The 26,947-nt window shown below is 46.6% G+C and overlaps 1 protein-coding gene across 1 annotated transcript in view; it reads left to right on the top strand.

The window, feature by feature from the left end:
• The first annotated feature begins 730 nt into the window (after positions 1 to 730).
• LOC8024077 (uncharacterized protein ZK1073.1) overlaps positions 731 to 26,947 on the top strand; it is a 77,411-nt gene continuing 51,194 nt past the window's right edge. The window contains exons 1-3 of the mRNA XM_029990238.4: positions 731 to 791; positions 17,981 to 18,098; positions 21,841 to 21,903. Of these exons, the coding sequence (XP_029846098.2) occupies positions 734 to 791; positions 17,981 to 18,098; positions 21,841 to 21,903 (239 nt within the window). The 5' untranslated portion in view covers positions 731 to 733. The remainder of the gene's footprint in view (positions 792 to 17,980; positions 18,099 to 21,840; positions 21,904 to 26,947) is intronic.

Genomic DNA, 26,947 nt, shown 5'->3' with positions numbered 1-26,947 from the left:
TTGTTCAAACTTCTTTGTTTCTCAAAACTTGGTGTGAGCTGCCTTCGAAATATATTTTTTTACAGATATAATACAGATCTTAGGTACTTCAGATTTTACCGTAATATTTGGGAAGGATCCTAGTTAATTTATATATAAAACAATTTGTTTTTACCCAAGAATAAACTATACACTTCTATTAACTTGGATACTATCCGTAGTGGCAATATATCAACAAGTTTATTCGACTGAGGAACCTGCAGTTTACACGTCATCATCTTGAGATTTTGGCACAAAAAAGCGGTATATGATAGAATAGAGTACTAGCATATGGCAAATTGTTCAAAGCGTAACGTTTCGCCGTCGTGGCCGTATTTGTTCATAAAATACATGAACTTCTATGGGAGCGCTGCCGTAACCTGCCAAGAAATGGCGCAAGCATACAATCGCACAAATATCTGGGGATGATGACTGAGTGCCGCCCCCTTCATACGCGCCAGTGAATATTGTTACTCTCCGCGACTCAAAAACTGTATTTGGGGGCGAAATTGAAGTCAGTAATGAAATGGTGCCCAAAATAGCGTTGAATTCAAATTTGAGATTTCGTTACTTGTACGTTTTTTTGTTTTTTGTTTTTTTTTCTGAAATTTAATTGGATGCTTAAGAATGGTGCAGCCAATATACGATTCGCGATCCGACTTGGAGCATTCCTCGAAACTAATCGGCCCATCTTCTCTCGTTTTTTCAGGGTGACATGGACAACCTCGAAAAAAAAGCGGTGTTCCTGACAGTGCACGACATCGGAAATAATCGTAAGTGTTAGACTGCTCGACTGAGGTCAGCGGGTCAGCCTGAGACTGAATTCGCCGACTTCACAATAATCTAGTCCAGGGGTAGCCAGGCTGACCCGGCCTAAGAGCCGCAAACGGAACCACGATACTTCTAAGAGCCGCGGGGGGGGGGGGGGGGGGGGGGGGGGTCGAATTTAAATTTTGTTTAGCGTCTGACTGTACGTATGAGTGCACAAGGCTGTACAAATGTATACGTATGGAGGTACAAGGCTGCCAAACCGCGAGCCGTACTTTCTTCGGCCTGAAATCCCTTCTTTTTTTCCTGGGGAAACGCAGAAAGGGGCGGGAGGGGGGGGGGGGGGGGGCCTTACAAGGGATTTGCGAGCCGCACTTGGACCAGCAAAGAGCCGCATGCGGCTCGCGAGCCGCGGTTTGGCCACCCCTGATCTAGTCGAACGTATGCGCCCAGGGAGCAACTCTACATGGGTCCAGAAGGTTGCTTAGATCCATGATTTATAGACCAACGAGCACATCTCACGTCACGCTCCAGTGGTGACGCTGCTATCGGCACGGGGCCTGCGCAGGCCCTTCTCCTCACTCGGCTTTCTGCGCACGCTCATTTCAAAACTGCTGCACGTTGCTTTCGCATTGTATTCACAAAAGTAGGCCAATATGTTATATATAAAACGATACTACGACAAAAAACAACAACAACAACAACAAAAAACAGGACATACGCATGTTGAATTTACATCTGTATCGTTAATGTATAACAGAGCAGCACTCTTTGAGAAAAATATAAAGAGAAGAAAGGGGCGGTAGGTAACATTGTGCCTGGTATGATGCCGGAGGGCGCGGACCGTCAATATCGAACCGTAAACATGGGTTTCGGTCGTGGGATGGGAAACGCCCGTCCAAGGACTCTGCACGTTCGCTCGCGTGACGTTCGTGTCTGCTCCTCTTTGGTTTCATTTTTTAATGAATAGCTCTTCCTCTTCCTTCTTTTAACGGGCTGCCGGCAGGTCCCCGACCCTAGAAGTGGCCCCAAACTGTTCCCGTCTTCTTTTTCTCAATTTTTTTAATCGATAACAACCACATGGAGGAAGCCTCACATTACCTCATATCGAAAAAGACGCGCACTTTTTTGTCTTCTAATTTACGTGACGTCACAGAAACGAACAATGAGAAGGAAAGGCCTTTGGCCACCTGGTCAGCCATTCGAGTACGTTGCATTTGCTTCTCGTGCTGCGAGTCCGTTGCCTCGATTTCGGGGCTTCCACCTCTTTCGAAGCGGAGCTTGAACTCGGACTATCGGACAGATAATGTGTTGCAGGTCGTGAACCTGTTCAGTTCTCCGATTCTTTTTTCTTTTAAGTGCGTTAGCTTTGATTGCTTCGGTGCATGCAGCCGTCTTTCGTTTGGACGGTCGTGGTTTGGACTGGACTGGCTTTGTGAGGCCGTGTAGAGGTTTCCGCCGTGCCCTTTCGCTCCCTTCGTTCGCTGGTTACTTTCACTTTCCCACTTACAAGAATTAGAGTCTTCTGGCACGCTTTCCGTGACTCACTGTGGTAGCGGGAGAGGTAGGAGGTTGTGGTTGGGCTGCATCCGAAAGCGCCGACGCCCTGGAGAACAGACTGACTCCTCAAAGACAACAATGTGCGGAGTCTGAACCCCTGAGTCTGAACCCCTGCGCTAAATGATAACGCATTTCGTCGAGAATCAGCGAAGCTAAAGCAGCGATTTCGGCGTCTTATTCTTATTTGTGTAGTTTTATCCCAGTTTTGTTCGATACATCATCTAAGTTTTCTATGATATTTCAACGGCATACAGATCTTTGGTTGCGATTATCTTTAGGATGCTGGTCCCACAAGTGGTTAGGCCGTTTCTTTCTGAAACGATTTATAAACAACAAAACGGTCACGGTCAGCGAGCGTAGCACATTTCGGGACCAATACCCACAGCTCACCGCAGCTTGGTCCTACCGACAAATCCTGTGGTACGTAGAATTCATTCTTGGTGTGCGGAGGCATTCCTGGCGTAACACCCGGTGCATCTCGCAGTCTCTCTAAATCTAGCGGGTGAGCGTGCGCTTTCTCGTCACACTTTCGCACCGGGGAAGAGAAGGGAGAAGAATCGAGCTTAGGAACGTTTTCTACTTCCAAGTTATTCAGCAAAGAGTTCTAGAATCTTCTCGGCGGGCGTTTGTGCTTTCATATAATGAACTTGTGCGTAAATATGGCGTCTCTTATTTACATGATATTAACTACAATCGCTCGAATGGGTACACGTAGAATCTCTCGACATACTACAGAAAACTAGAGCCTTTTTCTTAGGGCAGTCTGATCCCGCTGAAAATGTCTTCTTCAAACGCGGCATACAAGGGCAAAATTTTTAAGTTCGCAGTCTGGCAATTTTTAAAAATGAAGACAGTTATAGCTACTCAGCGCACAACTCTCATGAGCCACCACGGTGCGGGCCGACAAATGGAAATGGCATTAAAGAAGGAACGCAGGAACGCTTAGTCAGTGAATTACAGGTACGTTAATAAGTCTGAAGTTTTAATCCCTTTCATTGGTCAACCGAACATCGGCCTCCGGCATCCCCTCGCCTTCTGCTTGTCTTCTGGCCAGCCTCACCGTAAATGGATGATCCCCCGATAACGCCTTCGTTTCCAGCGTAACTTTCATCGCGTTTCTTTAGTTCAATGTCGCATTCGGTTCCTAATGATCTTCACTGCAATTCCATCAAATAAGCACGAAAGTCGTATGTTCTGACACCCTCGCTATGGCCGCCGTGGAGCCTGCATCGTGCACTCCCCATCATATTTGATCAGTAACACCATGCCGAAGAAGACGAAAAAAATTAATAAAATAGCGTTGGTGTTGTCAGGGAGATAATAACCAAACAAAAATCAAACAGGGGCAAGTGATGTGCATTCCAGGCGCCCAAAACTTGGGACGGCATGGGTATACGCAGAAAACGTGTGGAGCCGGGCGCAACCCGGCGTTTTAATTGCAACAAGGCGCAATTTTGTTTAGTTTTCGTAGCGACAATGAAGGCGTAATAGCAGGTCAACATTTTTTTTTTTTTTTTTTGAAGACCTGCAAAACCGCTTTTTGAGTCAGTGATGGCTGGGGCCGAACGTTGGCGGAAGGGCCCATGATGACGAGCCGGGGGACGCATCGATCGGCATGATGATCGGCTTCTATTTCATAAAACGAGCTAACCAATTTATTTAGACATAACACCAGGGACTGACTTGCCAACGCTCAGAGGAAGCAGCTGCCAAGCGCGGCAGAATTTGGGGGGGGGGGAGGGGGCGTGGGGGCAAGTTTCGGTAGATATCTAGTGCCGTCGATCCTGCTGAAGCTCTGACCCTGCCCCACAGTGCGAATAAAGCAGGACCAACTCCAAAATTTTCATGCAAAGCGAATTGCACGAATAATTATCTATTTTTGCGTCTGACGTCCGGAAAAAAGTGAAAGGGGGGCGGCAGTTTGAAATAAATTTTAACAATAACCAGATTCCGAGTTTCTGCACCGTTAAACATGAAAAACGTTCATGCCATGCAAGGAGAAAAAGGTATACTCCATTGCTTTGTGGGAGCCAACATATAGGTTAGACGGACAGGTGCACAAACCACCGACACCCATAACATTACAGTGAAGTTTCCTGTGCCTCACGTGATTCCTATCATCCCACAGTCACGCACGCCCTTTACTGCACAAATTGCAGGCCCCGCTTTAAAAAAAAAATAATAATATTTTTTTTCTTTTTACAGCTGGGCTGTGAAGGGCTAGTTTCCCCTAGTATCGTGTGCGCCAGCAAACAAATGATGACACAAAACTCTGAACAGCTACCGCCATCTATAAACGACGGCGATAACCAGACAAGCGGCTTGCCGGGTGTCTGGTTGCCGCCGCCGATCATAGATGGCGGCAACCTTTCCAGCCTTTCCACTCTGGCTTGCCGACTTGCGGCCGACGAATACTTCATTCCCACCATAGTACAGCTTCGCTGGTCTTCCTTCTTCACCAGAGTGGAAAGGCTGAACGTTTTTTTTTCCCTTTTTTTGGGGGGGAAGAGGGGGGGGGGGGCATAACAGCAGATACGGCCGGGAGAATATAGTCATTCGGCCATGAATAGCACAAATAACAACGTTTCTAGTCCCTCTGTTTCCGACGAAGACTGAAGTTAAATTTCTTAAATCAGAGATGACTCTGTCGACCTGACTGCATTTTATCTTATCGTCCTCTCTCCTCCTTCCTCTCTTCTTAGTTACTTTCGCTTTCCTCGATTTTTCCGCACTTAATCGGTTGCCCGCTTTGGGAATTTCTATTCGCGACTCCAGCGACCTATAGGGGGCGCCACTACCAAACAAACATGGCGGCTGAGTCCAGGTCGCGTCGGCTCGGCCGGGCCGCCTGAACACATGGCGCGTTCAATTTAACAGATTTTCTTTTGTTTAATGCCCGATTTTATAGGTATTTGAACTGAGACGGTTAAGTGTAGCCGGTGCACATAAACTTGCAGAGCATAGTTTTGTTTTCCAACTGTGTTTTTTGTTCCTTTCATGTCAAACTTTTGTTCAGGAGATTTCGTTCAAAACCGAAACTATGGGCTCTGGAGAGACGGTAATATACTAATCAGTTTTGATTATCTAAGGAAAGCGGCAATGACTGCAGAATTCTCCCACCGAGAGTAATTTTCAGCCAACTCGCATGCCTCGACCATGCGACTTATCTGACTGCGAAATCGGGCTTTTGTGCGTATCCGCGTTTGAGAAACAGCTTCAGTCGTCTGCTCGGTCAACAACACAGGCTGCAGGAAAATTACGAAAATTAAGCAAGCTCTTCTTGAGCCAAGGAGCATGTTAACCCGCCGGCGCCCCACTAAGCAGCTGATACTCGTATTTCAATTCAGGTTTTAGTAGCAATCAAGAAGTCATTTTGACCGAGCGAGTTGAAGATATGGATCAACCAAAAGCACGTGGACACATTTGGCGGGTAAACAAAGGCACGCAGTGCGCAAGGACCAGACCAAGTTGCACGCCGTATATACTTCGTCTCATCCTACGATGGACTAAAGGCCAAAGCCACGGGCCGCAAGGTCCAATCACGTTGCAAGCTAAAATATGACACGCTTAGCATTGGTTAGGGGTGGACGAATGATCCTCCCAGTCCAAAAGCGCTGCATCATTTTTATAGCTTCGACGCTGCAAAGAGCCTGTAGGACATAGCTTTCTTTGCAATGTAAAATTGTTGAGTCACTCAGTGCTATTCAATCCAAACTACCGTCCGCCCCTCCCCATTAGTGATTCGAGACGCGGGTGCCGATACGCGCATCGAAGCGAAATACCACGCAAATTGTAAGTGGCTCGTGATTGGATCTGGCGGTCTGTAGCTTCTGCCTTTAGTCCATCGTTGGTTGAGACGAAGTATAGGTCCCGCTGTCAAAGCCGAAACTGTGAGCTGTAAAGTAGTCGGCAAGCCCATTCCACATCCCACTCTTTGAGCATCTCTGTACACTTTCTACCTGAGTGTACAGTCGGGTTCCGTAGCTCTTGTTTCTACCCCTGTCAGACGGGCATCTAAAAGAACCTTTACGCCAGGGATGGGCAGTATTTCAAATACAAGTATTTGAAATACGTATTTCAAATACTTTGTATATTTTGCATCTGTATTTAATTACAAATTGGGTCATGTATTTCACGTGTGTATTTAAATACTAGAACGTGGGTATTTCAACTACAATTGTAATTAAATACAATTTTGTGGGCGAAAATACATCCCTCAAATTTATTGTCACTGTCCAGAGCAGGAATAAAACAACGTTCTCCACCGAATGCAGTGTCTCTTAAGCACAAGCGTTTAGTGACTTCGGGATTACGGTGCTAGTCCAGGGCAAGAATAGTGACGAAATCGACGTTCACAGGCAGACTGGCTAAATAAGTGCCCGTGACAACTTGTGATGCTTTCCAGCCTGATTTCCATCCATATTTTTGCCTGCAACATTCTAAATGCGCGGGTCGTCCAGATTTTCGTAACTGGTGCGAGTTGCAACAATAAAAAAATTTCTAGCTAGTTGAAAGAAGACACCAGGGGGCCGAGCGAAGCAGAAATGCTCCACATGGGCTCCTGCCCTTTTTAGGCAGTTAAAGCGAAAGTACCCAAAATATCCTTATAATCTTCACTGTCATTCAATTCACCAAGAAAAGCGGCACCGAGGGATACCACAGCTGTACAAGTGAGTGAATTTTTCGGCCAAATTTCCACCTTGGAAAGATCTACCTCGTATGCGGAGAGCTAAGCCTCACCAGGAATACAAGCGGTCGCCATCTTGGCTATACTCGAACACGGGGCACCCGCCGAGGGAAAGAAATAAGCGAGACCCAACGCCGAAATCCGCTTTGCGCGCGGGCCTTCGGGCCCCGCAAGCATGACACATACGCAAGTAACAAAGCAGGGAATGAACAACGAGATAGACATGGAGAACAACGCGAGTACCAGAACGAGCGGCACGCACATGGAGTTCGATGAAAACAGCGGCAGGACGCTGAGCCAGCCTGGCCCGTGGTACGAAGTTCTCAAAGAAAGAAAAAGCCAGAAAACAGCGGATGAGAACCGCATAAAAGGAAACAGCAAGGCCGAACAGCGCCCAGAATCTAAGAGAGACGAGTGGGCTGACCAACCCAAAGATGCAACCGACCAACAACCAACTGCAGCAACAGCGACGCGGGGACGGAAGAACCCGCGGAGGCAACAACGCGCCACCAAGAAAACGCATGTTGCCACCATTACCAGAGGATGAATGCAAGGTGGTATACAGACCAAGAACGGGCCTCAAGCTTTCTACGTGGTCTGATAAAAGCCTCACGCAAGGCATCGCCACAGTAGGCGGTTTTCCATTCAAAGACTTCTACTCGAATGTGACCATCCAGACGCAATGGGCTCAGAACTTGATCATCGCAAGTACCGCGGACGAGGACTAGCTACGCCATGAAGCTGAGCATGATCACCCAGATACAGCTGGGCGCGGCCTTGTACGAACTCATGCCTTACCTAAAACCGCTCCCGGGCACCGTACGAGGAGTGGTGCACGGAATAGAAGCAAGAACAACAGAAGAGGAACTTAAAGAACTTATCTCAGTCAACGGCTACAGCATTCTGCACGCAAGAATGCTCGGAAAATCTAGCTCGGCGCTACTCACGTTTGAGGGACCGCACGTGCCATTCTACGTGAAAGCGGGTAGCGTGTTCACCCGATGCCGGCCCCACCGCAAATCCGTGCAGTACTGCAGAGCCTGTGGGAATGTCGGCCACAGACAGGACGTCTGCCCCAACCCGGACACAAGCAGGTGCAACCGATGCGGAGCGGAAAATCCTCAAGACAATCACGAGTGTCAGCCTAAGTGCAAGCTGTGCTACCAACCTCACGAAACGGCAAGTAAGGAATGCCAGAAACGACTCAAACCAAGTCCCCCACCGTTACACGTGAGGGAAAGAAGCAAATTGCAAAGTAAACAAGCCGCTTGGACGGGAGTTGCAAACGACCGCCCTTCCGAGCAGCAGCAACGGACGTCATTGCCGCAGGACAGAGTGGTGAGCTGGCTCCAGCTGGGCTCCCATTCTCCCTATGCTCCAGACCCCTTTCCCCCGCTGCCGGTCACGCAGCAGGATTCAAGTAACGCACATTTCGAGCAGACCATAGACACACTTAAGAAACAGAACGCGGAGCTAATCTGGCGCTTAGAAAACAACGAGAAAAAAAAGCGAAGGCTAGGGAACAGGCCCTAGAGCAGAAACTGCAACAGTTTATAGAGCAGATGCAGAAACAGCAGCAACAACTGCCACAAATACCGCCGCGAGCTCCGACACCTCTGCCGGAGGACCTCGAACACAAAATGGAATATCACATGAACAAATTAGATGAGAGGATCGACCAGAAGATTGATCAGACAATGAGCCAGATGACAGAAGCAGTTGAACATAAAATGAACAAAATGATGGAAACCGTGAATAAGGTGTTTGAAAACGTTAATCCAACCATCATCCAAATGAGTACGACCCTCAACGCCAAGATTGATCGAATGGGGGAGACCCTCAATGCCCAGATGGGCAAGATGGGTGATGAGCTCAACCAACGTATTTCCGACCTTGAGAAGGAAAGGGAATAAGCCCGAAAGAAGCCGAAAACGTCGCCAGGAGGGGATGCGCTGACAGAAGAAACCATCAGAACCCACAATGGAGAGTAAAGAGACGGGAAAGAAAGACGCGGCCCAAATCCTCAAAATCTGGCAGTGGAATTGCCGATCGATTAACCGGAAAAGACAAAATCTACTACAATTTATCAACCTTCATCAACCGGATATCATCGCGCTACAAGAAACGGAAACAGACACCATAAGGATACGGGCCTACGAGACACACATAGCCGAAGGAAGAAACCGGACAGCCATCCTCACCAAGAAACACCACAAAACACAACAACACCAAATCCGCCACAGAATTGAGCACACTTTGATAGAGATGATACCGCAAAAGAAGACAGTACAGTCTATTTATCCTGAATGTTTACAGCCCGCCCTCGGACAACCTAAGGGACTTGGACAAGTTCCTGAGGGAGGTAAAGAAAGTTACCAAAGGGCAGAAGATACTCGTAGTTGGGGACTTCAACGCACCACATGTAGCGTGGGGATACCACAAAACCAACAAGAAGGGCACGGATGTGCACAATGCGGCTCAGCACCACCAACTGACGCTATGGAACGACCCTCAGTGTCCAACCAGGATTGGAAACAGCATCTCCAGGGACACAAGCCCCGACTTAACTTTCTCGAAGGGCATACGGCAAATCGAATGGACGAGGCTGGAAGAAACCCTGGGAAGCGATCACTATATAATTCAAACCGAACTCCGACACAACAAGACTCCATTGAGAACGGGACAAGCGAAGATCACGGACTGGACCGCGTTCCGAAAGGTGGAACACCCAGCGGACATGGACGATATTGAAGAATGGACCAGGCAAGTGATGAAAGAGGTAACCAAGCACACCAAGACGATACAACTCACTTCGGACAACCCCGAAGTTGACCCGCACTTACTCCACCTCTGGGAGGCCCGACAGGGACTCCTAAAAAGATGGAAGGAACAAAAGAGAAACCGCAAGCTCAAGGTCCGGATTGCCCTGTTTACCAGGGAAGCTGAGGAGTACGCAGAGAAACTCAATACAAAACTGGAATCAGCTATGCGATTGGCTACAGGGTACCCCGAGCAATCGCAAAACATGGGCAATACTTAGGTCGCTGCTGGCAAAGACGGAGTCAAAGAACGTCACGTGCCAACATATTCAACGCCTCATCCACAACTATCAGGATTCAGAAGAAGACGTGCTCGAAGCCATCACTGAAAAATACATTGGCAACCAACAACAACAGACGACGACGATCACTCACCTGGAGTACGAGGGAAAATCCAACCCAGAGTTGGATCAACCCTTCAGCAGGGCAGAGATAGTGGCGGCTCTCAGGAACTTGACGAGAAACACGACCCCAGCAAGGGACAGAGTTAACAACAAGAGGCTCCGTAACCTGGACGAAAGTGCCACGGAGTGTCTCCTTAAGCACATCAATGGGAGCTGGGAGACCGGGAAGATACTGGCATGCTGGAAACACGCGGATGTGACAATGATCCCAAAACCGGGCAAACCGATCACTGTGCAGAACCTGAGACCAATATCCCTCACATCGTGTGTGGGGAAGCTATTCGAGCACATGGTACACAACAGATTATCCCCGTATCTCGAGGAGAACGAATTCCTCCCTAACACGATGTTTGGATTCAGACCTCTTCTATCGACCCAAGACATCCTTCTTCAACTCAAAGAGGATGTAATAGACAACCTCAGCACGCAGCAAAAGAGCGCAATTCTAGCACTGGACGTCAAAGGGGCGTTTGACAACATCTCCCACAGAGCGGTGCTAGACAGCTTACAAAGGACAAACTGCGGCCAAAAGACCTATAATTTCGTCCGTGACTTTCTCACAGACCGGACAGTGACCATAGGCCTGGGAAACTTAAGGACCGAACAGATCAAGGCTCCACAAAAGGGAACCCCTCAGGGATCGGTGATCTCACTGTTGCTCTTCATTATTGCAATGAGGGGTCTACCGCTCCTTCTAAAAGACATTAAAGGTCTCAGCCATGCAATCTGCGCGGACGACCTTACCATATGGACGACGTCGGGATCGGCAGGAATCCAGCAAGACGCTCTGCAAGAAGCGGTGAACAGGACCGAGAGACATCTGAAAAATTGTGGTCTCTCGTGCGCCCCGGATAAATCGCAACTTTTGGTACTAAGAAAGATGGCGAGAGGTCGTCCTCCACCGGAAACACCAGACCCCGTACTAACTCTACGTGAAGATAACATCCCACAAGTCGACGTGCTCCGTGTCCTGGGACTAGTATTTCAGAGATGGTGCAGGGATCGCCACAGTGCAGAAACTCCAAGAAACAGTGACACAAGTTACGCACCTAGTAAAACGGGTAACAAACAGAAACCACGGCCTCAAGGAGCAAGACACTTTGAGAATCATTCAAGCACTCGTCATCAGCAGAATAACGTACGGGACCCCGTATCTGGGGCTCAAAAACAGCGAGCGCGAGGAGATTAACACACTCATTCGCAAGACATACAAACTGGCCTTGAGGCTTTCCCCAACAACCTCCACAGAGAAACTACTCCGATTGGGTATACATAACACATGGGAAGAGCTGGCAGAAGCGCACAAGGTGAGCCAGGTTGAAAGACTTAAGCTCACCAGGACGGGCAGGGACACCTTAAGAAGACTGGGCTACGCAATCGAAGACGAGTCAAGAAGTAAACAAAGGATTCCGTTACAACTAAGACACAATATCACAGTTGCATCCATTCCTCGCAACATGCATCCAGAACACAACAAAGAACGACTAATGGCAAGAGTGAGAGCACTGAGAAAGACCTACGAGAGAGGCGATGACCGCGTGCGGTACACAGACGCAGCCAAATACAAGGGAAAGAAAGCACACGCGATTAGCGTGGTAAACAACAAGGGAGAAGAAATCGCGGCGTCCTCCGTGAGGACCCCAGTCACGGACTCAGCAGAGGAGACGGCAATCGCTCTTGCGGCGACGACAGGCAAGGAACTCCTCACGGGAATAACAGACTCACAAGCCGCCTGCAGAAATTACCAACTAGGCCGAATATCACGATTGGCTCTCGAAACGTTAAAAAAAAAAATCAAAGATCTCCCCGAAATAGTCATAGTCTGGACCCCAGGACACGAAACCCTAGCGGGTAATCTAGCGGCGCATGCCGCTGCCCGAGAACACTCTCTCCGGGCTACCTCGCTGGGCGACCGTGCTCCAGTAGATACAGACGAGGGCGTTCCAAAAAGATACACCGACATTCTAGCGCATTACAGACTAGGGAGGAGAACGTACCCTCTTCCACACCCCACAATATCCAGAGAGGACGCCGTGACACTTTGACAGCTACAAACTAACACTTTCCCGCACGGCACATTAGTTCACGCAATGTACCCAACTCAATATGACTACGACTGTAAAACCTGTCGAGTGCCTAACACTCTCTACCATATGGTATGGGAGTGCAAGCACAACACCTCCATACCTCCCATTTCCCGACGAACCGCGGAGCAGTGGGAGGACCAGCTGACCAGCTCAAAACCTGAGGACCAGTCCCGACTGGTGAACAGGGCCAGACTGGCAGCGCGGGACCATGGCATCCTGGACTGAGGCAGCCACCCACCTGGGGACAACCCACAAGCTTTCGTCTGCTCAAGTTATAATAAAGTTTATTCCTCCTCCTAGGTAGTTCTGTGCGTCTTGGTCGTCTCGGTTCTTGGTTGCCAAAATGTAATCGACAAAAAAAGCTGCTTGAAGCTCTGTACTTTTTTCACCTATTACGTCCAAGCACATTTTTTTGTGATTATATTTATATTACGCTACTAGAGCCTCGCACACTAACTCCAGAGTGTGCGATGCAAAATTAAAACAAGATACCCAAAAACCCGTTGCAGGTGCCCTGAAGTCGCTGACGGAAATTTTGAGGAATGTATTTGGAAAAGTATTTGGAGGAGACCAAATACATTTGGTTGCATTTGTATCTTGTACTTAAATTCTTTTTTTGGAAATGTAATTAGATTTGTAATTAAATACATTTTTGACAAAGTATTTTGTATTTGTATTTCGATACATATTTGCATGTATTTTGCCCATCCCTGCTTTACGCCAAAGGACGTTTAGTGTAAATCTCATTTAAGTAGTGCCACACGGTAACTCGAATAGCATCTAGCGAAAAGGTTATTTTCGTGAACCTGAGTTCCCGCAACTCCTTCACGGCTGCTAAAGGCGTACTCTCGTCAGCAGCGGCCTACACTAGAGACGCGAATTGAAATAAAAGATCGTACTGATACCTAAAATCAATGTTTTTTGTTGTATAAAGAGCGTACGTGTTTCACAGCTTTCTAGTAGGCCTCGTCGTCCCGCCGCTCGCCTGCTCGCATCGTCCTTTTCGGCACTTCGGTTTTCCTCGTCTCGATTTTCCTTACAACCATAGTTATCTAGCTTTTATTTCTCTACTTTATATTTTATCATCCTTTAATAGTGTATTACTAACTGTACTGTATATATTTCTGTATCTCACTCTCGCGTCGTGCGATATGTCGAACGACGGAGGAGCGTTTACGACTAGGAAGGGGTCGCTGCGCTTCCATTGGAGCCTTGAGGCGACCTGGGCGCTGATACGACTTTGGAAGAATGGGCTGGAGGACCTCTGACGCGAAGCGCGAGCACCAACGTTACTAGAACCACTCAGTTGGGAAACTGCCATAGAGACTGCTCTGAAAAAGTGGCCCCAATCTGTTCACCAGAACCGAGCTAATGGCGAACACAACGGCGCCATTTCTCCCGCAGCGGCCACTCGAGGAACTGCACGTTACTTCTATTTTGGCTTTAATCGGCCATTTTGGCGCCGAAACAGATACAGTGGAAGAGGTTACAGGGGCGCCACCCCCCTCTGTCCAGCGGACGCGCCGCGAATTTCTACCAAAGTTAAAATGCACCTAGGTCGGGACGTGCTACCTAAAAGGACCGCTAAGGCATAGTTGTATAAAAACAATATTAATTGTTCCGCAAAACCTTGCAAACTAAAGGTTATAAAAACATCACGCGCCCTTCATTTTGTACTAAACTCCAATAAATTTCATACAAAAAAGTCTTTTCCGTTTGTTTTTACGCAAAAACATGCTTTCTAAAAGCTCGAGGTGACCACAGTACAGACAAATGATAAAGAGTGGCGCTGTCGTCGCATTTAGCGCGGTCTCGGTGGACGCCAGCGGCCCAGGTTTCGACGGCGAGTTTCCCAACTGAGTGTTCTAGTAACGTTGGCGAGCACGATACCGAACCGAACAAGCCAAAAGCGTAGCAGAAGCACGGAAACGAGCGGGAGCACTGAACAACGCTAGGAATCAGTGAGCGGGAGACGCTCAGGGTTGCCGCTAATTGCCAAGAAAAAAAAAACACTCTGCTTGGGTTTAAAGTGGACTTCGTTGTAATCACTTGACTGAACTCGTATTTTTTTTTCTTTTTTAATATTTAGTTTGCTTAAGAAAAATTTTAAAAAGTATTTATATCGCCAAAATATTTTTCAGGCGTGACCGTGATTTATGCGTTTGAACGAGCTACGAGACTTCAATCGCTGTAAACATCGTCTAAATGACATTTACTTGCGCTGTCTGGCAAGGCATAACTTCAAGGTTATTTGAAAATCCTAAAGGCCTTTGGCGTAAAGGTCCTTTTAGGTGCCCGTCTGACCGAGGTATTACACCTAGAACGCAGCGCTACTCTGACACTCAGATTCGGTCGGGGTTGAGTCATGCGGTTTCGAAGGGAGGCCATGACGTTTTCGTATCGTTAGGGTTTCAACGAGACTTAAAAAGTAATCCTTTACTAGTAACGGATTACTTGTAATCCGTGGGTTTTTCAAGTAATTTTTTTAATTCCCACGTTACTTTTTTTGCGCCAGTGATTTGTAATGTAATTTCTTTACAAAATATTGGTAACAATTACTTTATTCACTAGGTACTTTTTAAAAATATGAACATAATACAGAAAGTGCGGCATTCTGAGCAGGCAATTCAGGAGCATAAAGATTGCAAGTTGAAGATAATATCATCATGAAGAGGAGAATAACCGAAAATAAACACGAATTTTTGTAAAACCGGTCACTAGAGCCACTAGAAAAACGTGCGAGACGAGTACAAATATGCAAAGAACAAAGATCAACGTGACAACGCCGAGTAGGCGTTGTCTTCTTCTTCTCTTAGCGGAGGTAGACGCTGCTACTGAGCATGCGCATTGCTAGCTTTGTCTGCACAATTCCAGGGATAATTTCCGGAGGCCGTAAGCTAGCGGGATGGTGGATGTGGTTGCATGCTTTCGCTGCCTTGTCAGCTTACAGGTGAACGGAGGGCACCTACACTCTTTCTCTTAAATACAATATTTTATTTTGACAAGGACTACCATAATACGGGCTTATCAGAAATGAAATCTAGTAGTGTTGCAGAACATTGTTGGAAAAATATCAAAATAAATTCTATTGTTTTCTGGATAAGTATACGGGAAAAGTATAGTAAATGTAATTCGTAATGTAACGAGTGAAGTTTTATGTTACTTTTCAGCGGAAGTAATTTGTAATGGTAATCCATTACATTTGAGGTTCGGTAATTTGTAATTGTAATCCATTACGTTCTCAAAGTAACCGGCACAAGTCTGGTTTCAACACCCTCTCTTTTTTTTTAATAAATTTTATTCAAACACCATGTGAAATACTAACGTTCTGCGCTGTCATCTCTCTACTCTAACAACGCATTTGAGTTCACTTTCCTGTAAGACAGCGAGACAGTCAATCATGGCGAACAATAGACCCCTTTCAAAAGTCACGTGCCGATTATTAGAGACTAGGAACCACTGCACAATGGCGGAGCGACTGCATCGAGGAACGTGCAAGTCATTCCATAAGATAGCGAATGTCGGAGCGCAGCCAACACTACGAGCCGACGAGCCAATCAAACAGCGTCGAAATTGCAGCGTCACTGCGATCATCACATCTTTTAATGGGTGTGTTTTTTTCCAGTGTGCCTTGACGTTGAGGTTTTAGTCCGTCATTGTGCAGGAATTTCACAGTTGCCAACAGAGTACCGTATTTTGAAAGGGGTCTATAGACCATTTTAGCGGCAGTCTTGAACGAAGCGCGCGGGCGAAAAATGCTGAGTCACTGAGCTGTGGACGCATGCGCAGCATCCGATATGCCGCACAGCAGACCAACAGCGCATGCTCAGAAGGCGTTCCACAGCCCAGCAGATAAATATGGCAGCGTGCAGAAGGCAATTTTTGCAAAGGTCTATAGACGAGCTCAGTGGACGAGACGGAGGCAGCCTTTGTCTCCACTGCACTCGTTGTACGCGTTAAAACGCCGGCGTCCGGCGTTTGGCTCTCGCATTCGAACGCATCCTTCGAGTGCAGTGGAGACAAAGGCTGCTCGCTTGAGGTCTCCCCACTAATCCTTCCAACCGGAAACCGGCGTTCTGACGACCCCGTTAGCTCCTCCTCTTCCTCTGTTCCTCGGCACATACATCTGAAAACTGTGATGTGCGCAGGGACAGTGGGCGAGGGAAAGTGCGTGCCTTTTGTTCCAGTGCACGTCGCATATTTTTGTCGAATCCTATTCTGAGTGTTGTCATTCGATGGGATCCTTCGATTGTTCGCCGCGATTGGCTGAGCCTGTGCTATGCAGGAAGGTGAAGTTACAGACCTTTTTCTGTTTTAGTACCCGTATACTTAGTTTTTATGTTTTTACGTCTAGGATACATACGCTAAGTAAAACAAGTCAGTAGAAGTATTGTAGCGTCCTGAGAAATTACCATAGCCTAAAGGTAGCTCGTGTTGCAAACTCACATTATTACCGGGTGATTCAAGGAGACGCCAGGCTCTTTAAATCGACCGCAATATTCGGTTTCTTAACCTATCTCGCTACGACTGTGTGCAGCCTTGCCCACAGATGGTGCATTTTTTTTTTTTTTTTTGTAAAATTTGCAAAGAGCGAACTTACCTGAGGAAAAAGTAAAGAAAGAAAAAGGCTTAGCTCCTATGGAAACGCAGCGACGCCACCGGTCTACAAACAACACGGCGCCGTTTCGCACGGGAGACAAGAGATGGCGCAACGATCGCCGCCAACGAACGAGCATACGGCGCCGAGAGCCGCCGCCTTTAGCAGACAATCTTTTCGACTCAAAAGCGGCGCGCATTCCGCAGGCGGCGACAGTCGCAGAAACAAAAACAGGCGCGGTAACAACAAGGAACTACAGTTCCTTGTCTGCTAAAGACGCCGGCTCTCGGCGTCGTATGCTCGTTCGTTGGCGGCAGTTGGCGTCGCGACCGCTTGCGCCATCTCTTGTCTCCCGTGCGAAACGGTGCCGTGTTGTTTGAAGACTGGTGGCGTCGCTGCGTTTCCATAGGAGCTAAGCCTTTTTCTTTCTTTACTTTTTCCTCAGGTATGTTCGCTCTTTGCAAATTTTACAAAAAAAGAATGCACCATCTGTGGGCAACGCTGCACAAAGTCGTAGCGCGATAGGTTAAGAAACCGAATTTTGCGGTCGATTTAAAGAGCCTGGCGTCTTCTTGAATCACCCTGTAGATAGTGCGCGAGGAGATATATGGGAGCGGATAAAATGTCAATATTGCGAAAACGCCATACTGTTCCAGTTTTTCTTTTTTTTTTTTTGTAACGCTTACAACAAGAATTTGGGAAACGCGATTTGAAAAAAAGACCTAATATCTTGTTTTGTAAGAATGCTTAGAGCAGTTGTGTGTGTGTGTGTGTGCGTGTGTGTGCGTGCGTGTGTGTGTATGTGTGTGTGTGTGTGTGTGTGTGTGTGTGTGTTTTAATACTCATATTTGTGGCGATGATATTATGACGATGATGCTGCTCATATGCTGACGATATCAATTTGCGTTTGGGACGGCATCCGGTTCACGTAATTTATAAGCTAGCGAGCACAGGTCAGTATGGGACTATCATTTTGTGTTATACTAACATCAACTATAAGGATGGAACGATTTATATGTGACCTTGTTTTTCTTCTGCAGATACCTCGTTCCAAGATTTCGTTGACCACCCGTGCATGTCGGAGATCAAGCAGCGCTCAGTGTTCATACACGTGGACGTGCCCGGCCAAGAAGACACAGCAACCGAGCTTCCGAACGAGTAATTACCTACGCTTATCACCTTTTTTTATTATTATTTTTATTCACTTTTTTCTGCTTAAAAGTAAATCAGATTTCGAGCTTTTGAGCACAAAAAGTGTTTTCGCCAAAGTTACTGTAAGAACTCAGTTGGGATACTGCCATAGAAGCCTGCTTAAAATAGTGGCTCCGATCCATACTCGAGAACCGAGCTAGGCTAAAGCCCCTCTATCCTGGGAAAAGGGGCGACATTCATTGTTGTGGAAATGCTCGAGACACGTGCCGCGCGCCACTTCTGGGAAGAACATGGCGTCTGAAATCTAGCTCAGTGCTGCGCTGTGCCGCCATGATCTTCCCAAGGGCTGCAAGTGCCTCGTGCATTGACGCACCTTGCGCTACTTTTGAAACATGAAGGAGCTTTAAGCTAGGCGCGATCGCAACGCCACCATTTCTCCCGCAGCGGCCACTTCGGGCACTGCTCGGCTGCACGTACCGGTCCCATCGAGTAGCGCAAGGGCCGGTGGCGCCATCCCAGAGCGGCATCTCGCAGTAGCTACATAAAGCAACTTTCATATTTTGACTCGCCGCTAAAGGGTGGTGCTCTAATCGTATCTAGTTCGGTCTTGGTGGACACGAGCGGTCCGGTTTTCAAGGGTGGTGAGTTTCCCAACTGATTTGTTCTAGTAACATTGGTTTTCGCTTTTGGACGGTTGTTTGGTATCGTGCACCTCGTTTTATTGCGGCAGTCATTTCCGTTCTCGGCTACAGACGGAAATTAAATAATGGCAACATAATTAATAAATATAGTGAGCTATTTTCGGGTTAAAGGTATCAAGAACTGTATTACTTTCAATTCCAAGTGGAAATTAACTGAGCGATTAGTAAGGATTAAGCATGTAAAAAAGCAAGTATATAAAAAAAAAGAAAAAAAAAAAAGAAACGTGACAAGACAGGTGGAACGAAACAGCTAGGCGCTTAGTTTTGCTGAAATCTCATTTCGTCCTCTCTCCACCCCCCCCCCCCCTTTCCTCCCACCCCCTCAAGAAGAGAAAAGAAAAGGAATCAGCAAACATGATTGAGATAATGACAGCACGCGTATAATGTATCAAAAGGAGTCTCAGAAATGACACCACAAACGATGGCTTTCTTTTCTGATAAAGTTGACAGCGATATTCCGTTCCTGATGCTCTCGCGCCTTTTTAGAGCGCAGCTCTTAGGCGCCCGTTTCCGGCTTGAGCGGCGCCGCCGTCGGCGTAACCGCGCGGTGCATTATGGGTAAATTTCCCCGCTAAATTTAGCGGAAAACTTTTCCCGCTAAATCTAGCGGAAAAGTTTCCCCGCTAAATCTACCGAACAAATTTCCCCGCTAAATTTAGCGGAAAAATTTCCCCGTTAAATCTAGCGGAAAAATTTTCCCGCTGAATCTAGCAGAAAAATTTCCCCGCTGAATCTAGCAGAAAAATTTCCCCGCTGAATCTAGCAGAAAAATTTCCCCGCTAAATCTAGCGGAAACATTTCCCCGCTAAATCTAGCGGAAAAATTTCCCCGCTAGATTTAGAGGAAAAATTTCCCCGCTAAATCTAGCGCAAAAGTTTCTCTGGGGGTCACGTGACCTCGGGGTCACGTGACCCTCTCCCCGTGACCCCCCACATGGAGCCCCCCTCCCCCGAGGTCACGTGACCCCCCCTCGCCCCCCCCCCCCCTTTCCCGAGAGCACGTGACGTTCACTACCCTTCCCTCCTCCCCCTCAAGAGCTGCGCTTTAACTAGGCGTCACAGGGAGTTATAAACGGCTTTCACTTTTTATTTGGGGGTTTTAATCTTCTCCATAGGCCTCCCAACTGGCGTTACCGCAGCCAAATAAGATACTGAATGAAACGTTTCTGATGTCGATTTTCAGGGGAGAGGCAGGTAAAAAAAAAAGCACTATTTTGCAAACAAGGTAAATTCGGGTTTTATTGTTTTATTACCCTTAAATCTTCATATTTTATGTATAGGAAATAAGGACAGAAATGGTCACGAAATTAGCCAAATTCTCATTTGAGGACGTCCCGGCGACAAAGAAAGGCGTAAGTATGAGCCGTGTTCGTGTGCGCGGTTCTTCAAATTGTGGCGTCGCCTGCCATCACAATTATTTTGAGAAGTAGGCCTAACCATCTTCTCTCCGTCGCAATCTCTTGTAGTTTCAATTTCTCATAAAAAAATAATAATAATAAAAAAGTTACACCGCAAGGGCGTGCTGTTTTCACAACTATGGTAATATTCCAACGCGTTTTTCTCTTCGTGTAATTTTCAAGTGTCTTCACAATTTGCACACAAGAATTGTGCTTAACATTTTCCCATGAGAACAAAATATGGCAAGATAAGCTTGAGGATACGTAAAGCGCAACTATCAATTAAGGTTGCACATTACGCATCCTCAAGAATGTATTTTATATATATATATACAGGGTGTCACAAAATAAATTTTACAGGGTTTTTACTTCCGCAAAAATAAACTAGGCATCGCCGAACGCTCATTCTCCGCCCAAAGGTAGCGATGGAGGTCACAACCAGATGTCAAAGTTTCAGCCCGATCTGATAACTTAATCAAAAGTTATAAGTGATTTTCTGAAAATTTCAATGATAAAATGGCGGCCGACAGAGTTTTCGAATGCATGGGGCTCTATGGCACCAGAAACCGAAAACGGGCAAAAAGGAGCTCCATTTTCCCATTGAAATTTTCAGAAAATCACTTATAACTTTTGATTAAGTTATCGGATCGGGCTGAAACTTTGGCATCTGGTTGTGACCTCTTGAGCTACCTTCGGGCGAAGAATGAGCGTTCGGCGATGCCTAGTTTATTTTTGCGGTAAAAAACAAAATGTAAATTTTCTTTTGTGACACCCTGTATGTGTGTGTGTGTGTGTGTGTGTGTGTGTTTGTGTGTGTGTGTGTAAAACTTAGAAAAAAGCTTTTGTACATAGGTTTCTGAAAATGACGATTTTGCGATTTTAATTTCATTGAAAACACATTCTTTTTGTTGTTCATTGCACTCAGTGCGTTAAAAAGTGCGAATTATACCCCATCCACACGTCCAGTATAAGGCAACGTTTAACATAGGTACGTCCCTTTGCAATGGGCGAATCAGCCCATGCTCTTAGGTCGCTAGCACATGCCACGCACGGAGGATCGCGAACCGGTTCGCCACTGACCATGAAGGTCCCTTAGCTAAAGGGACATTTATGACCGCGGGAATGGGTTATTAGGCTCTTTTACTAGGCTCTTGTAAGTGTGTTTCCATGCCCCACGTACACGCAAGAAGATGGTGTTTTTTGCGCGTGCATTGCATCCAGTTTATAAAAATACAAGGTGTATCAAAATTAACAACATATTTTTGAAAAGGAGATCAAGCACAGTAATCTGGGAAAAAAAATATTCTGTTGTCGCAAATAATAAAAAAAAAAGTTGCCCCCTAAAGCTTGTTGCTTAAGAAAAATTCCTCTGCCAATTACTCTTGCGTTATTCAGTGTGATCTCCAGGAAATGGTCTACCATAGACCACAGGTGACACAAGAAACAAACATCCCTGCGAGCTAATTTTGATGGTCAAATTTGAACTATTTGTTGCAGGTGCCAGTATACAAAATCAATGCTTCCAACTCTCGTTCGGCACATTTCTCTACGACAGTTGTGTTCATCATTGAATGTCACTAGTGTTGGAGAGCTCTCGTGATGTACTCTACTTTGAAAAACTTAAATTGTTTTCTTTTTTTTTTAATTCCAGCTTCAACTTCCCGACAATCCAGATGATGGGAGAAGATTTGATCTCCGTTGTGGACCACTTGAAGTAATATTTCTCTCCTCTCGGGACCTGCTTCTCGTATTGATAATTTGGCATATGGACTTGGCCGTTTTCGAGAAATGTAAAAATATATTAAACTTTATAAAAATACATATATTACACTTTATAAAAATACATATATTACACTTTATAAAAATACATATATTAAGCTCTATAAGCTGACTAGTTTACATTACCAACCTAATTGGTAATCACAGAAAACCTCAAATACCGGTAACTGCTTAAAGGGCCCATGAAACGATTTTTGGGTTGAGATAAATCATTTTAGATTGGGATTTTACTAATAGCACATCGTTCAGCGGACCAAAAGAAAAAAAGGTAGAAAGTCAAAAGCCTGACTTTCAGTGCGAAAATTTGAAAACAGAGCGGACTATTTCGTACCTCCTCCCCTTCGCAACCTCTCTGCCTTTTCACTGTGATACATCCGCGGTCCCAAAAGCGCGTCATCGGGTCCAAACTGACGTCACACGCAACCGGACCTCACTTATTCCCTTCACCCCTAAGCTGACATTGTGGTGGAACCTACGCGCTTGCCGGACCAATCAGCCGCCTCCCTTTCATCACCTGACTTCATTCTCTGCAGCCACATTTGCTACGCTCACGTGGCAAGTGTGGCTGGCCCAGCGAGCACGTAGCTTCAACAGCACTGTTAGCTTCGGAATGAACGGGGTGGGGAAAGCAACTTGTGTCTGAATTTTGAGCGACGGGCTAATCTTCTAGGGGGAGAATGGATGTGCCCGGATTATACAAACGAGAGTGCGAGCAAGAGGGGACTCCCCCTTTTCGTCTTCTTTAACTGTTTGGTGGAATGCGCGATTTATGAGTTGAGGAGGAAAGCGAAACAGGAAAAAGTTGGAAAAGCGTTTCATGACCCCTTTAAGAAGCACTGGCCTTGAATTTTCAAACAGAAAACCTCTCGATGTTTCTAGTTTAGACCGTACTTAAATAAACCCTTCCGGATATATGCAGCGCCTTCTTCCCTCCCGTCTTATCGATGCAATATTCGATGTACGGCGCCCGTAAGAGGGCCTCGTTCTCAACTCACAGTGGTAGAAGAGAAGGGATCGAGCCGCTTCCAGTATCTACAATTCCCGGCGCCGCACGGTGCAACGTGGGGTCGTTCGAATTACGAACTGGGACCAAGAGGAACGCAGAAGTGCTCGCTCCTCTGCTGCCCAGAGCACGAGCAGGTTGTTCCCACTCCATGCACACCCTGTAATAGAGGCGTATCTTCTACATATTCCACTGCGGCATTTTAACAGACTGCCACACGGGTGGTTAGGTATACCAGTTTTACAGCACGAATCAGTGAAACGAAACGTGCTTTTTTCTTTATTAAGTTCAAAGTGATACGACCTCGTCGCTTGCCAGACGGCGTCAGCGATTAAGGGGATGAGGAGAGAATGGGATTAAGGATATCTTGAAGGATTCCTGGGTCTTCGCCTCCCCCTGCGTTTTATTGTACGACACCCCTCTGTAATGTCGAATGACCTTGAGTGTAAATAAATATATATAGCATTAATCGACTAATCGGAAGGTCATTCGCTCAATTGTTGAGAGCCTCTGAACTCGTCGAACACAAAGTTAGGGCCGAAGTTGACGGAGCGCACCGATTGGACTATCACGACGATGACTTCGCGCTTTTGTCGCCGGCGTCCAATCGGCGCGCTCCGCGAACTTTCTGCTCTTGCAACTTTGTGTTTGGCGAGTTTAGGGCCCCATTTTTAGGATTTATGTGGTGCAGCTGGAAAAGAACTTCGCAAAGATATGTAATTCTTATGCATATTCGCTACGCCTTTGGATGCTGATTCCCACCAGTTCTTATTATACAAAATAGCTGCTATGAATCGTCACAGCAATATTATTCGGTGGACCGAAGGTTGTCGCAGTGAGAGGGAACAGCGCGCCTTTCAGGCCGAGGAGGTTAGAAATCTGAAGTTGAGGAGGTAACTTGGGGAGTGCTAAAATGGTCAGTGGGATGTATGCAGACATGTACGTAACGCGTTACTAGTAACGAGTTACTTCTATCTAGCTATTTTTTGGGGTAACGAGTCACGTATTTAGTTACTAGTTTAAAAAAGGAACGAGTGATGTACTTATAGTTACTTTTCAGGCCAAGTAACGAGGAACGGTATTTCTTTATTTTTGAGGAGTAGCGCGTACACCGTTTAAACAGCCTCGTTTTAATGCTAACCTGAGTATGTGTTTGCTGCGACAACGGCAGATGGGTAAAACAACTAAACAGTAGGACAGTATAGAAACGTTTATTGTTCAACACGTCAGTCGAACTTGACAGCTGGGAATGTCCTTCACCCAACGAACACAATAAACCCCGTTGTTGCACCTTCTAGAATCGTGTACAAATCGAATGCAAACCCGGAGGTTGCCAACACGGGAAGGCACAGAACCCATTGTCAGCTTGGAACATTAAAACCAGAGAGAACAAAATGGAGAGGGGAATCCCAGATTCACCAGCTCTTCCTGCAGCACAACACTGCCGTTCCTTCGAGCGCGTCAGTAGAACGACTCTTTCGCCGGAGATGTAATCTCAATGAAGCAGGGAACATAACTGATGAAAGCTTCGAGAGGCAGCTACTGCTTAAACGCAACGACTACTGAAAAGAAAACAATAAAGCATGAATCAAAAGCCGTTGTATATTTGGTCGTTAAGTAGTGAGAAAAGTAACTCGTTACATTTGAGGTAAAGTAGCGCGTTCCTTTTGAGAATCAGTAATGAGTGACGTATTTAGTTATTTTTTGAGCGAGTAACGAGTAACGGTATTTAGTTACTTTTTTGGATTAACGTGTACATGTCTGGATGTATCCGCTTACACTATCAGGTGGAGGGGTATGCACCCACGTTGGGACTGCATGCGATTGAGGAGCAGGGGAGTGTCATTCGCAACCATTTTAGTAGTTAGAAGTAAATATCACTTAGAATTAATCTTTGGTAGCTACGAAGCACGCATTAAATTTTCTCTTGACGCATTGGCAGTCGCAGAAAAAAAAATTGAGCAGCATCCAGTTCCTCATCGCGCAGCCAAAACAAGCGGTCACAAGACATGGTTCCGATTATATGCCGTCAATGTTGACTAAAGTCCCGCTCTTGGATTCGTGAAGTACAGGGCACGCGCTAAGTTCTAGAGATTTTTACAGTTCCTCATTCTTGACTTTGCGGCGATTGGACACGAGCCCCTACTCGAATATTCGTCGAGACATTGATTGTCACGAGACCAAATTAAGTACTCACGCAGTGCTCATGTCCAATATCCGAGCAGCACGTGGCTATCGTCATCATGGGGTAATCTCCGTGACTACGTCATCAAGTTTTGCGAAGGAGAGATCGAAAGAAAAAGTCCGCTTTTATCCTCGGAAATCACAGCGCGCCAAAAAAAGTTTCTTGGTGGCGTTGGGTGCGAGCATACTTGTGTCGCCGTAGTGCCAGTGAGCTTTGTCTAAAGTGAGAAATATACCAAGGCAATATGATTGCACGGCCCCTTTACAATAACGATCTGGACACTCAGCAGTATGTAACCGGAGACTTTGCCCGCGACTTTTGGTGGCGCGCGAGGTCGTTCAAGCGACGATACCGGTCGTCAAAAGGATGGCTGCCCGAGGCAAGCTGGAATAATTTGACAAAACAGCCAGTATACCATGCGCAGAGCGACTCGGTATCTAACGTCAAGCGAATCAAGTAGTGGTGCCTTTAAAGAAAATTACTTTACTGCGCAGCACAGATTTATTATTTGTGCAGACGTGTTGGCATTAAGAACTGGGCAGTTTTGACGTACCCATGGTGACACTGAAAAGACATTTGACTCGCGGCCGTTAGAGCTCTTGAGAAGGACGAAATGTCAGCGAAGATATCAGTAGACAATGCGACAGTCGATATCGAGTTATGTCGCATCTTTAAAGAGACTGGCCGCCGCCTGCAATTTTAGAGTTCTGGCGGCTCCCGCCAGAACTCTGCAATTGTCTACTTCCGTGGCCGCTACCGGCGCTCCGCGGGCAGCGGCCACGGCCAGCACCACCGATTCCGCCGGGGGGACAGCGACCCTTGCAGGACAGCGCCACTTTTTCCGTCATTGCTTTCTATAGAAATAAGGTTCAGGGATGAGTTTGTGCGCGGCGTGCGCGGCAAGCATTTACAACGAAGGCTATTTGCGGAAGTCAACTTAACTTTTCAGAAGCCACAAGGCGTTGCGCAGAGGACAGCAGAGGGACTTAAAAGCAGACAAGTGAGAGACTCGCGAAATCCGGAAAGGAAAGGCGACGTTTCGAGAGACAGGAGAGATATACACCCGAATCAGGAAGATGAAGCAGATGCCAGGAACAGCACTGAGCTGCCTCCTGAAGGTTCCGCAGTGCGCCGTGGGACCTCGTTCACCAAACGGGGCCTACTAACCGAGAGAAAGCATCTGAAGCATCGGTAGATTTCTATGAGCTTAATGCGATGCTAATAAACGGGCCAAAAATGCGGTGCGAGTATCGGGCACGTCACTCAGATTCATGACCACTCTCAAGATTCAAAATAAGGTCATGGATTTTTAAGTATACTCGGGAGTGTCCTGTACCCTCATCCGCGAAAACACATATGTACAAAGAGAAATTAGAAACATATTCAGAACTATTAAAAACCGAGCGTGTTGGTAAGGGTCATATACATACGAAAGAATGAACACACAGGAAGAAGCACAGAGCACGACCGTCTTTCCAAGATGTCGTGCTCTGTACTCCGTCCTACGTGTTTATTCTTCCCTGTGTAAATATGCCGAACGCGCGTTCTATAATTCTATTATACAACGAGCGTCCTGATATACGCTCGTTATATAATCGTATTATATAACGATCGTTCCGATTAGGTTTCTATATCTGTCTTGATACTTCCGCTTCGCTAGCACAATCTCTATACTTGTCAAGTGCGTGCACGTGTGCCGAGTTTCCAAATATGCGGTCCGAGAGAAAATGTGTGCTCCGACTGCAAGTGCACTCGTGCGACCAAAAGCCTCGCGCAGAACAATGTTCTAGT

The sequence above is a fragment of the Ixodes scapularis genome, unplaced genomic scaffold, assembly GCF_016920785.2.
Source record: "Ixodes scapularis isolate PalLabHiFi unplaced genomic scaffold, ASM1692078v2 PGA_scaffold9__187_contigs__length_104089568, whole genome shotgun sequence".
In the NCBI taxonomy this organism is placed as follows: domain Eukaryota; kingdom Metazoa; phylum Arthropoda; class Arachnida; order Ixodida; family Ixodidae; genus Ixodes; species Ixodes scapularis.
The sequence above is the reverse complement of the archived record's forward strand: the minus strand, read 5'-3'. Positions and strand labels throughout refer to the sequence as shown.